Source organism: Hirundo rustica, chromosome 4 (assembly GCF_015227805.2).
Source record: "Hirundo rustica isolate bHirRus1 chromosome 4, bHirRus1.pri.v3, whole genome shotgun sequence".
NCBI lineage: Eukaryota > Metazoa > Chordata > Aves > Passeriformes > Hirundinidae > Hirundo > Hirundo rustica.
Window position 1 is genome coordinate 6,197,590 of NC_053453.1, and position 11,684 is coordinate 6,209,273.

The 11,684-nt window shown below is 47.1% G+C and overlaps 1 protein-coding gene across 1 annotated transcript; it reads right to left on the reverse strand.

Annotated features, from left to right (window-relative positions):
* Positions 1 to 1,835: 1,835 nt before the first annotated feature.
* On the reverse strand, positions 1,836 to 10,877 carry PHYH (phytanoyl-CoA 2-hydroxylase). The gene is made up of 9 exons (XM_040061641.1): positions 10,739 to 10,877; positions 8,473 to 8,528; positions 8,245 to 8,355; positions 7,988 to 8,153; positions 7,344 to 7,425; positions 6,197 to 6,378; positions 5,251 to 5,400; positions 4,119 to 4,250; positions 1,836 to 2,863 (listed from the first exon to the last, which is right to left on the reverse strand). Exons 1-9 carry the CDS (start codon positions 10,835 to 10,837, stop codon positions 2,810 to 2,812), a joined length of 1,032 nt encoding a protein of 343 aa, XP_039917575.1. The 5' UTR covers positions 10,838 to 10,877; the 3' UTR covers positions 1,836 to 2,809.
* Positions 10,878 to 11,684: the final 807 nt, after the last annotated feature.

The window sequence follows — 11,684 nt, forward strand, 5'->3', positions numbered from 1 at the left end:
TGACTGCTGGAAAAGGATCTCCCACACTCCAGATTGGCTTATAGAGTCAAATCGACTTTGAAAAAACTATAATGTAGCTAATTAAACTTCCTTTCCCCCCTATTTCTCTTACATGAAGTAAGACTTTGATCTACAGCAGTAGAAGCCAAAGCCAAAATTCAAAATCTTTCCTCTGGCACCTACCCAGTGTCTTCACATCAAAGCGCTGAGCGTGCAACCGCTGTCAGCGAGGTCAGGAGTCAGACTGAATCTGACACTGCTGAACTGCTAGTCTGGAAAATAGCACATAAATTCTAAGCAAAAGATCTTCTCTGTGTTTATTGTCTTTTACCAAGCTCCAGGAAGCCTTTGTTTTCAACACATGTGAAATGTCAAGGCAAAAAAAAAAAAGTGTCTGAAACACTGGGGCCAAATAAGCAGCCAGATGTCTAATTTTTACATGCTCCCTTTTGAAACTTGGATGCTGCTAATAAAAAATAGTCCAAGCAGGGCTAACATGGTTAACCTAAACTGCAGGAACATGAAGTTAGTTGGAAAGAAAGTTTTAGATGTAACATGCTGTTACATCAATTTAGGAGCACACACGTAGCTCCAACATGTGAACCTGAACACCTACAGCAAACCAAATTATAAGAAACATTCCACCAAGCCAGGGCCAAACTAAAACACACTGTTAGCAAAATAAATGTTTTAATTTGATTCAATTCAAGCAACTTTTCTAATAGGGTAAGTGCTGCTTCACTAGAACACGCAGCAACCCAAGCATTTCAACAGCTTCTGCATTTCCCTGTCTCTTGAAGCTCTCCTAACACATCTGGAAGTTTATTTCTCAAAGGTATTATTGCTACAGAGGAGGCACCACACATCCATTCTGGGAGAATCCAGCTTCATCCAATTGTGTTCTGCCCAGCAGAAGGAGCACAGCCTGCCCCAGAGGGTGTGGGGAGGAATGAGGTCACAAGTCTCTCATCAACTGCTGGGTTTAGACGATCTCCGAGGTCGTTGATGGGTTTGCTCTTCTGAAAGAGGCAATTTTAAGCCAAAACCCCTGGGCAAAGGTGCATAAATTTTTAAAAAGAAAGCTAAACTTCCTCCTTATCGTCTCTTTCCCAGCTATAGTAAGAGAAGTCTTGAAACTGGCATGTGACACCTGTAGCTCTTCTCTGTGGTCACAGCTCCCTCTGCAGTCAACTCAGCTCCACCGGTGGGTTGGCCAACCAGGGAAGGCTCTCCGTGAATCCTGCGCTGTGAACCAGACAGAATGCACCAAATTCTCACAAAAATCCCATGGAAAGGACTCAGCAAAGTCAGCAGAGGCATCTCCAACTCACTGGAAATCACTCACCTGGGCCCATGCTCTCCCCAGGAGCTGATCAATGCCAGGGTTAGAGAGGGCATGGGGAACCAGGACACCCAAAATCACCCTCTGAGCTGGGCTGGGGGTCTGTCCTAAGTGACCCTCATCTAACTCCTTGGTGCTGTGGTCAAACCAGAGGCTGCTGAGAGGATATGTCTGTCTCCAGATGGGAACCACAGCCCAGACACCTCACTCCAGCACCAAGGTTGTAGGACCAATAATTAACTGTGCTCAAACCTCACCTCTAAATAACAAACATGAAAACCTAGAGATGCTGCACGAAGATGAAGAATCACAAAACAAGGTAGAAGGAGCCACAAGAGCCCATCACTGCAGCCTTTGGTGCTGTTTTACACCTTTTTTGGGTGGACTGGGGGGAGTGGAACAAGCTGAGGGTTGATGCTTTACACTGGGGTGTTCAAGGACACCCCCATTGCCAGTTTCTGAGCAGCAGCAATGACACAACACAGCCCACAAGTGCAGTTTCACTCTGATTTATTCTTTATTTCAAAAAATGGATTCTGAAAGTGAGAGAATCTTTCAGAAAGCAAGGAAGAACATTATGAAAGGCAAGAGGATCATTGCAGTGTGCATCACTACACCCTGCCACCATTGCACCCCAGGGAGCATCCAAACACTTCCTCAACCTGGCAGCAGCAAAAGGCACCTTTTCCCAGACCTGCCAGACTCAAAGGATTCCCTCACTTCACACAGCCTTGGATCAGTTGTGCAAGGCCAGTGGGAGGCTGCTTTGCTGGCCCAGTAGCTCCCAACACTGTCAGACTCATATCTCACCTGTGCCAGAGCTGCTTGGTCAGGTATGATGCCACGCCAAGCCATGGAGGAACTCTACCAGCAATCATATTCCTGTCCATAAATCCCATTTTTCTCTGTCAGTGGTTGCTGCTTTCTCTTCAGCCATTTCCTTCCACTGTTGGCTCTGCTGGTACCAACACCCACATCTTCACCAGCTACACTAGTAACTCCCCATGTCACTGCAGGCTTGTCTGAAAATGTGATTTATTCTGGGGTTTTTGCATAGGAAAGGACATTGGAAAGGCTGGAATTCTTGCATAAATCTTACGTTGGTAAGATTTGGTTGGTATAGCATCATTCTAAAGGTGTGTCATGTTAAAAACTTTTAAGAAACAAGAATGAAAATACCAAGAAAATCAAGGTGTTCTTTCAAGAATCTGATTCTTCGATTGTCTAAAACACCCACAGCAAATTTGGTTTTCTAGGTTAGGTTTCCTTTGACATACATCAGCCGTCCAAGCTCAGTGCAATTATTCTGAATTAGCATAAAACTATTCTGCAATGCAGCATTTGGCTAAGTTACCATTACAGAGGTCAGTAAAGGGAATTCTGCCTGCCCAGGCAGGGTCTGTGTTCTCCCCTCAGAGCAGCTCATTCTCAGGCCCATGTTTTCCATCCTGCTCTTCACAGGGTCTACTACAGGTTGATTCTTTCCCCTTGCACAAGCCGCGCTCGAAAATTCCAAATATCCTTCAAAACAAAAATGAGACAAAGGAAAAGCATCTTGAGGGCCAGAAAAAACAGTGACCAGGATTCCAGTTTACAGAGATGGAAATAAAATAGAGAATTGCTTAGTTCTTATCATCTTGTGAAAGTGAAATAAAGACCTGGGCACTCCTCTGGGAGAAAACTCCAACTCTGACTAAACAAAATCCTTAAAGCTACACAAAAACACAGAGATTTCTCTGGGGTTTGTATGAACAACCTCATTTCCACTCAGAAGGTGAGAGCCTTCCTACACATCCCTTCGGGTTTCATCAAGCACCTAAACAACCCCAGGAACTGAAAGCCAAGCAAGCCGTGGCTTCACAGACATGAAAGATCAGCTTGCAAAGCACGGCTGGGCACCCCACCACACCCAGGCACACTGGGGGGAAAACACACAGAACAACACAAAAACACCCAGGGTGGAAAAGAAAATCCCCCCTTCCAGAAAGCCCCAGATATTGTGAAACAGATGCATTTTAAAGGAAAATTGCTGCTTTTACATCTAGACTTTACTGCCTTGATACTGGCCTTCCACACACTTGGGAACTGTTTCAGATTAAGATAGTCAGAACATTTTTACCCTAGTAACAAGGTTTATTTTTCTTTCAGTGGCTGGATCCCTGAAGAATTTACATTTGCTTTCTATTTTACTCAATGGTCTCAGTTATTCAGAAAGAGTCCATTAGTGCCTTCTTTTTTTTTTTTTTTTTTTTTTTTTTTTGAGGTAGATGTGTATCACTGCTCACAAACCTGCTGTAGCCTCAAGTATAAACAATTGATGTGGGATTATATTTAAGAAAAAAAAAAAATCCATTTGTTACTGTGATCAGATGTGGCTACTTGTTTTAAAAGGAAAATCCAGCCACGATTAGGAGGGGAAACGGTAAGAACTGTGGACATTCAAACTGGACAAGCACTGAACTTATTCCGACTTATAGTTTTGAAATTGGAGCAAATGACCACATTTTTTTATTTACAAGCAGAGCTTCAGAAGGAACTTCCGGAGCTCAAGGGGTGTGAAGAGGCTGCCAGAGAGCAAGGCATTATGAGGAAAAAGGCCCCAAAAAAGCCTGCCAAGTCATCCTCTGAACGTCAGGTCTTTTATCCTGCCAAGCACCTCTGCTTGGTACAGCCTGATCTGCCAAACTAGGCATAGCAAGAGCACCAATCTGCCACCTGAGAGACTTGGGAAAGGAACTGACCTGGTTTGTAACAAAGGCACTGAGCCAAGTCTCACCTTGAGTTCCACAGAAGTTGCATTGTATTTCTTGCAAACCATTTCCTGCAGCTCCTTCTCCAGGTGCTCCTGAGTCGTGTTCTTGACATCAATGTAGTGACACTCTGAGCTGGCAAAGTGGCAGCTGATGCTCTGTGTGAGGAAAGTGGGCATCACTCACTGTCACAGCGACTACAAACAGCTGCTGGAAAAAATCTCGTGTATTCCAGACTGTGGACACAGCACTCCTTCCTCTCAGATCATGTCAGCAGATTCCTTCCTCCTTTCCAGGCGCCCCAGAGAGTGTCCCCTTGGAGAAACACTCCTGCTGCTGGCATGCTCTTCTTCCTTGCCTTTCCTTCTCCCCCTCCCTCACTCCCTCAGCATGAGCTGGACTGCTTGATCTCAGAATATCAGCAGCTGGAGTGGAAACAGGGGGAGTCAGGGCTGGGCCAGACCTGCGTGTTCTGTAAGAGCTCTCAGCTCCTGCACCCAGAGGGTCACAACCACTTACCTTGAATCCACCAATAAACTGCCAGAGGGCCTGAAAGAACAGGCCACACAACAGGCAAACCAAAATAAAACCAGAGCAGCCTGTGCTGCAGTGCCTGGATGAATCCCTTCTGAGACGGGACCAGGCCTCCAAAGGAGAGCACTTTTGCCTGTTTCAGTTAAATAATCATGCATGTCAATACATCTTTTATAGAAAATGGGTTGTGCAATCATATAAATAAATATTTATATTCCTGTTATCCAGAGACAGGATACCAAGAAGATAAAGAAAAAAAAATTGGGAAAGTCCTGATCTGGGACAGCTGAAAGGGAACTTTCAGAAAAGCAAGTACAGCCAGACAGGCTTTAATTTAAATGTAGATTCAACATCTAATTTCTACTCCTGCTCTGTTTTTCTCAAGCAGCTGCACCATGTGCACTTCTTATAAAAGACAGATGTTTAAAAATAAAATAATAAAAAGCAACAGAGTGCTGAAGCATATTAGGAAGAGAAAAACTCATTAAAACATTCATCCACATATTCATGAACTGAAAAAGGATTCAAAGGGGGTGGGGGTAAAAACAGAAAGAGGGATAGCTGGATACTATTTTTTAAAAAAGTCAAGAATATAAAAGACTATATCAAGAGATGTTTTCCTACCTTTCGGAAACCTGATGTCCTGTTTATCCCAGAGCCATGAATGAGCAGGGGATGGAAGAACACCGTGTCTCCCTTCTCCATGACAAGGTGAACCTTGGGAGTCTTCTCATCCTCATCAAGCAGCCCATGGAAAAGTTTGTTGGTTTTACCCTAGGAAAGAAAAAGGCTGAACTGAAATCACTCAGCTAAAATTAGAGGAAGTGCTGATTCTCAGAGCACAGTAGGGCAGTAGGGACAGCTGTGGATCTGCTTTCCCCTGGAGAGTATTCCATATCCCAAGCTAAAAGACTACTGCTCCTTCTAGCTCAAGCCTGATGTACAGAAAAAATTATATTTCTGTATTTTCTGCAGCTGGCTTGGACAAAGACATTCCCAGCTGGAGAGAACAGACAAGGGCACTGGGAAAGCCCACAAGGGTGGCCTGAGGCCACTGCTGGAGTCCAGCCTCCTGCTCCCTGTATAACCATCACCAATGACAGTCCAGGCCAGGAAACACACACTCTTAAGAGGAAGATACCACTTGGTATTTTATTCCCTCCAGTTGTTTACTGTCAGACTTCTCTTCTTTGGGACAGAACACACGCTACCAGGCAGGAACAAGCTGACAGGAGGAAATGGAGCCCTCAGACTTGGCAAGGGCAGTGGAAAACGCTGGCATGTGATTGTGCTATCATGCCACAACGTGCTGGACATTTTCTAGGTGAAGGCCTAGGGAACAAAGGCAAATCTACCCAAATCACATGGAGTGAGGTCACCCAAGAAACTCTCTCCCAAATCAATGTCAGTGTTTGCATAAACAGAAAAAAAAAGGAAAAAATGAAAAAAAGAAAAAAATCACTGAAAACTTCAGCTTTGACCTGCACATCCTCCCCCTACAGTGAGTCCTTCCCAGCCAAAACATGTCCCCTTCCTGCTCGCCCTTTCCAAGCCCTCCATGCTGCTCTACCTCCCACTGTGGATAACCATGAGGCTTCAGGCTTGTCTTGTGTGTCCCTGGCTGCACGACCAGGCAGCCGTTGTCCTGGTCAGCCCTCTCCATGGCGGTCCAGGCGCACACGATGCGGGATGCAGGCCGGAACGGGAAATAGTGCAGGTCCTGATGCATGGGGTGCAGGAAAGTCTGTTTGTCTGCAACACAGGTGCAGAAACCTTCAGCCCCATCAAACGTGACACAGCCTTTTCCCTCCTGTTAAACCACTGTAGCACATCCTAAGGAGCTGCTGCTTCCCCCTGGAGACATTTGGTGCACTCAGTGCCTGCTCCAGCCCAACCAGGGAAGCCAAGCAGGTGAGCTGCCATCCCACCCCAAAGTGGACCATGGTGGTGGCTCTTGGGTCACACAGTGAGAGCCAGGAGGCTGCTGAGCCCTGTGACCCCTTAGAAGACTCCTTTTGCCGGCCTTCACCACCACCAAACATTTTCATCACTCATTCTGGCTGCTCTCCTGTTTTGAGAACTTTAACCAGCACGGTGTTGCACAAACCTCCCCAGCACAAAGACCTTCCAACAGCTGTGCTGCCTGCAGGCACTGGATGTACTGCTGTGATGCAAGCAGAATCAACCCTGTCTGTGCTGCACCCTGCTCATGTTTATTTAGCTTTCTCTTTAAAAAGAAGGAAAAAAAAAAAATCTCAATTTATGGACTGCAGCCTCCACAGAGAGTCTCTGCCCTAGAGGCTCTCTTCCACAAAGTCTAAACAAAAATAAATATTCTTGAAGTTTTGCTTGTTATCTTTTTTCCCCCATGGAAATGGAAACATCATCCACACCAAGAGAGCCTTTTATATATCATTTATACACTTATTTTGCCATTGATTTTGCTCTTTAAATAGATACAGTTAGGATATTTCTACTTGCCTCACTTGCCGTACTATTTAGACTTTGTGCAGCCTCAAAAACTCTCTTGTGTTTTCTCATGTTGTCTCATTAAATCAAGGTAAAAAGAAAAAAAACTATCACCAAAATGGCTTTGTAAATTTTCAATGTTATTTGGACTTAATTTTATTTTTTTATAGCTTTTCTAAAATACTATGTTTAATTCTGGCATACACACAATAATTTATCCATTTTCCTCTGATCCAAGTTCTCCTTACCAGAATCTGGAAGTTTATTTATCAGCATGGTGTGCATTGCCATGATGTTTGGCCCTGTGAAGCACTCAACATATTTGAGGACCTACAAGGAAGAAAACATGAAAAACAAGAGGAAATATTGCTGAGGAAGCACTGGGAGCTGGATGTTTGGCTGAAGACAAGGGTACAGGAGGAGAAGGTCGGGGAGGAGGGAGGGATGCAGGACAGGAGGCAGGATCTGGCATGGCACACAAATGGGAATGGTGGGAGGAGGCCAAGAGGGAGAAAGGTGCCGCAGGCTGCTGGGAGGGGTGGAAAAGATGGAGAGGGTACTCCCACAGAGCTGTATCTGCCACATGAATATGGGCTGCAAGGCTGGACCTCCCCAGGGACAGACGTCTGCCTGGATAAAACACATTCAGAACATGTTGCTGACCTGTCTCTCCAGCCTGGTATGCTTTGGCCAAGTCACATTCCTGACTGGCTCCATATCAGCACTGCTCTAAGTCTTCTGCCTCAACCTCCATCCATCCCCTGTTCATGCAGAACACTCTTAAAAGCTGACCTGATTTTCCTTCCTCACTTGTGTGTTTATGGGACTGATCTGCAGGGTCAGACACCTTCATACAGGCTCTTCCACCACCACCATCCTTTCTTTATTTTACCTCTGGCAGAGTGCAGTATCTGAACAGCTCTTTATCTTCCTGGAAGTCCTGCACTTTATTAACCACTTTTTCAGACTGACCAAACTGGGATCTCAGGGACTCATCTTTCATTATCATAACTCCTGGTGGCTTCACCTCTCTTTTACAGATCCTTGTGAACTCCTTCCTGCAAACCAGAAGGAACATCCATGTTGGAAGAACCCAACGATCTCCAGCTTCCCAGAGCTCCCCCAGCACGTCCAGCAAGTGCCTCATACCTGAAGCGCTCAATGTCCTCATCAGAAACGAGATTCTTGATGAGCAGGTACCCATTGTCTTCATAGAACTGCCTCTGCTCTGTGGTCAGCAGATCGTTGTCCAAGGTGTAGCTGGGACACACAGGGACACGTTAACCATGTCTAGAACCAACACGTGCTTGGGGGAAGAAAGAACTGAGCTCTGCAGGCTGCTTTGCTTTTATCTCTACCAAGGAAGATGGAGCTTACCAAAACCTCCCTGAATGAGGAACAACACTGACTTGGGCTGAAGTAGGAATGGTTGTCTGGGGTGGGAATTAAGGAATATACAATCAAGCAAAATAGATTAGAACATTATTATCTACAGGCATGAATCCTTGATCCTACAGTGCCATTCATCTCAAAGGCAAGTGCTGCGCTGGACACTCAATCCACGTTCTTGTTCATTTTGCTTCTATAATAATAAATGATAATAAAAAATATTCTAAAAATGAAAATAATCTAAGACAACAAATCATTAGGAGTAAACCTGAGGTTTCACATTCTCATACAGTGTTGCAAACCGTCACCTTCACTCCGGTTACTGCAGAGATCAGGTCCCTCCCAAATGACAGGGACAGCAGGAAGAGAGAAGAGCTTCAGGCTTGTCCTCCACTTCAATTCATTTCAACAGGTTCTAAAAAAGCTTTTGTTCTCTCTTATGCAGGGACACATTCTCAGGGCAGTTAAACCCCACTCACTAAAGAAGCCTCACAAGAACTTTGTGCATGGTATTGAAGTGTCATCCATAACAAAAATCAGCATTTTCATGCTGATCTCTTGGTCTGCACATGCATGTTTGCTTCAGGGCTTTATAAAAACCACTGAGTTTCCTCTACTGCTCATAAAAGCATGAATGCTTTGGGAATAAGAAATAAGTTTCATCACAGCAGCTGTGTCTATGTTCCCCACACCAGGAAGCTGAAACATGATCTTGTCAAGTTACGTATGGTGGGAGAAGAAGGACACATGCAAAAATGTGTGGCAAAAATGATGTGCCAGAGGAAAAGGTGCTGGGAACTGGATGGAAGACAGAGAGAACACGGGGAGATCATGTGGAAACCGCCACAGCAGGTCCCAGAGCAAGGAATCTCCCAACTGAGGGCACTAGTGCTCCACACACCACATTTCAGGCCTAATTTCAGTGAATATAGGACTCCTGACCATTCAGGCTCCTAAATGTCCACAGACAGCTGATGGAGACACAGGCACTGGCTGAACCCCAGCTTGGGGCCCTCCTCAGCACCTAAACCTCCCCAAAGGTGGGGACAGCACACAAGTCCACCCAGTGCTGGACTCCATTTCAGCACCTTCCTCCTCTGCAGCGCCTCTTCCTCTCACTGGTTTTGCTCTTGACACTTTGCAACTCAAGAGTTGCAGTCTGGGTTGCTTGGACAACTGAGACCACGAGGTGCAGAGACAGTGAACTGATGAACCATTTGATCTATCAAATGAATCTATTCTTAACAGAGTCCGTAATTCACTTTATCCATGCATCTTTCTTGCTCCAGCCCAGCTTAGTCATGATTTTGTCCAAAGCTATTTGCACCATGACCCAGATTTAAAAACAGGTTGTGCAGCACCTCTCCTTACTTCCTGTATTACAACCAGGTGTTCTTCCTATCATGTATTCCTAATTTTGTGCTCCTACTTGTGTTATGGCAGTCTGAGTCAACAACTATCCATCTGCCTTCATATTTTTAATTGATTTGAGGACTCCTACATCCTGTTTGATCACATCCTCTTCTATGTACTATAATTCAGAGGGAACTTGTCAGCATTCTGCTCTGTGAAAAAGCAGTTGTGTTTCTTTTTTTTTTTTTTAAGCAACATTTATGAAAGCAGCTTTAAAAATAGTATCAGCAAGCAGTCTCCACTTCACTTTTGGAACCATGAGACATATCAATGCAAAAACTTATTTCTACCCAGGTTTCCTTTGCCTTATGTTGGCAGCCTCCAAAATTTCCACCTCGGTTCCCACTCAGAATCCAAACCTTGATGTTCTTCCTGCTGCTGCTCTACCAGTCGAGTCTGTACCTTTCAACAAAATCTGTGACTGGCCGTGCAATTTCTAAGTCATGAGGAGTTTATTTCCCCAACCCCATTGAATCTCTAGGAGGAAAAGTCGCAGCAGGGAAGCCCCTGGCTCGGCGCTGGGGTGCTGCCAAGATGCACAACCCAGCTCCCAAAAGTTGCGAGGCTGAAGCTCTGGGAGAGGTTTTGGAGTGGGTCAGGCGCTGACCCCAAAATTCCTACCGGGGTCGCCACGGAAGCGCTGTCCGCGCACAGGGACACAGGGCAGGACTCGCCCTGTGTCTCCTTCCCAAGCCGGTGTCCCTGTAGGACAAACCACGGACCCACAAGGGCGCTGGGAGCGAGGGGCAGAGCGCGCCGGGCTGAGGGAAGCCGAGCCCCGACCCACGGGGGGCCAACTTGTTGCTGCCGGCCCTTCCCGATCCCACAGCAGAAAGGATACAGGAGCCGGGACCGCTCCCAGCCGCGGGGAGAGGTGCCGCAGGATAGTGTCCAGCCGGGCCGCCGAGCGCTCCCCCAGCCGCTCCCCGAGCCGCTCCATGGCGCCCAGGCGCCCTCAGCGCTGTCCCGGCCGGGGCGGAGCCGGGGCCGCCGCATGCTCAGAGCCCGAGCGCCCTCAGAGCCCCGCGTCAGCCGGGAGACACGGGTCGCCGGAGGGACGGGCCTGTGGGAAACCAGGGCGGAGCCGGCGCCCTCCGAGCCCGGATCCCGTCGGGAGCCCCGGTCCGAGAGGCGGGCAGGGCGTGAGGAGCCGTGAGGGACCCAGCGCCCTCAGAGCGCCGGGAGCCGCGGGCCGGCAGCGCCCCGGGCGGGAAGGGCCTGAGGGGGGCCAGGCCGGGCGTGCGGAGAGCTCGGAATTTTCCGAGCAGATTTCTTTACGTTCGTCCTCCCGCTTCCCCTCTTTTTCCCGTTTTCTGCCTGCAGTGACTGCTGATTTCATCCAGCCCCGTGTGGAGAACAGCGCCTGGCACAATGCTCTGCTGAGGCCGGCATGGATCGATGCCTTATGTCCTGTCTCTAAGGAGATCGTCAGAGTTTACCTCCGTGAAAACGTTTTGGAGAGATTTTTGCCGCCCCAGTATGAAAACAGACCTCACACCTGCCATGTTGTCCATAAAACCCTCGCTCATCAGCAGTCCAGGCCCTGCTCCCAAAGAGGCACCATCACAAGTCTCCTGTAGCTCCAGGCAGTCTCATGATGACAGGGTGTGCGGCAAAACTCTGCTTACAGCTGCTTTCGGAAGCTTAACTCCCATTCTGCAACAGGTTTTGCTGGAATCTGGGGTGACATGTTGGTGGATCAAAATCTGAGCTGTCAATACAGGGAGCTTCCTGTTAGTGCTGAGATGAAGAGAAGCCAAGGCATGGGTAGGAAGGGCTCCTGTACA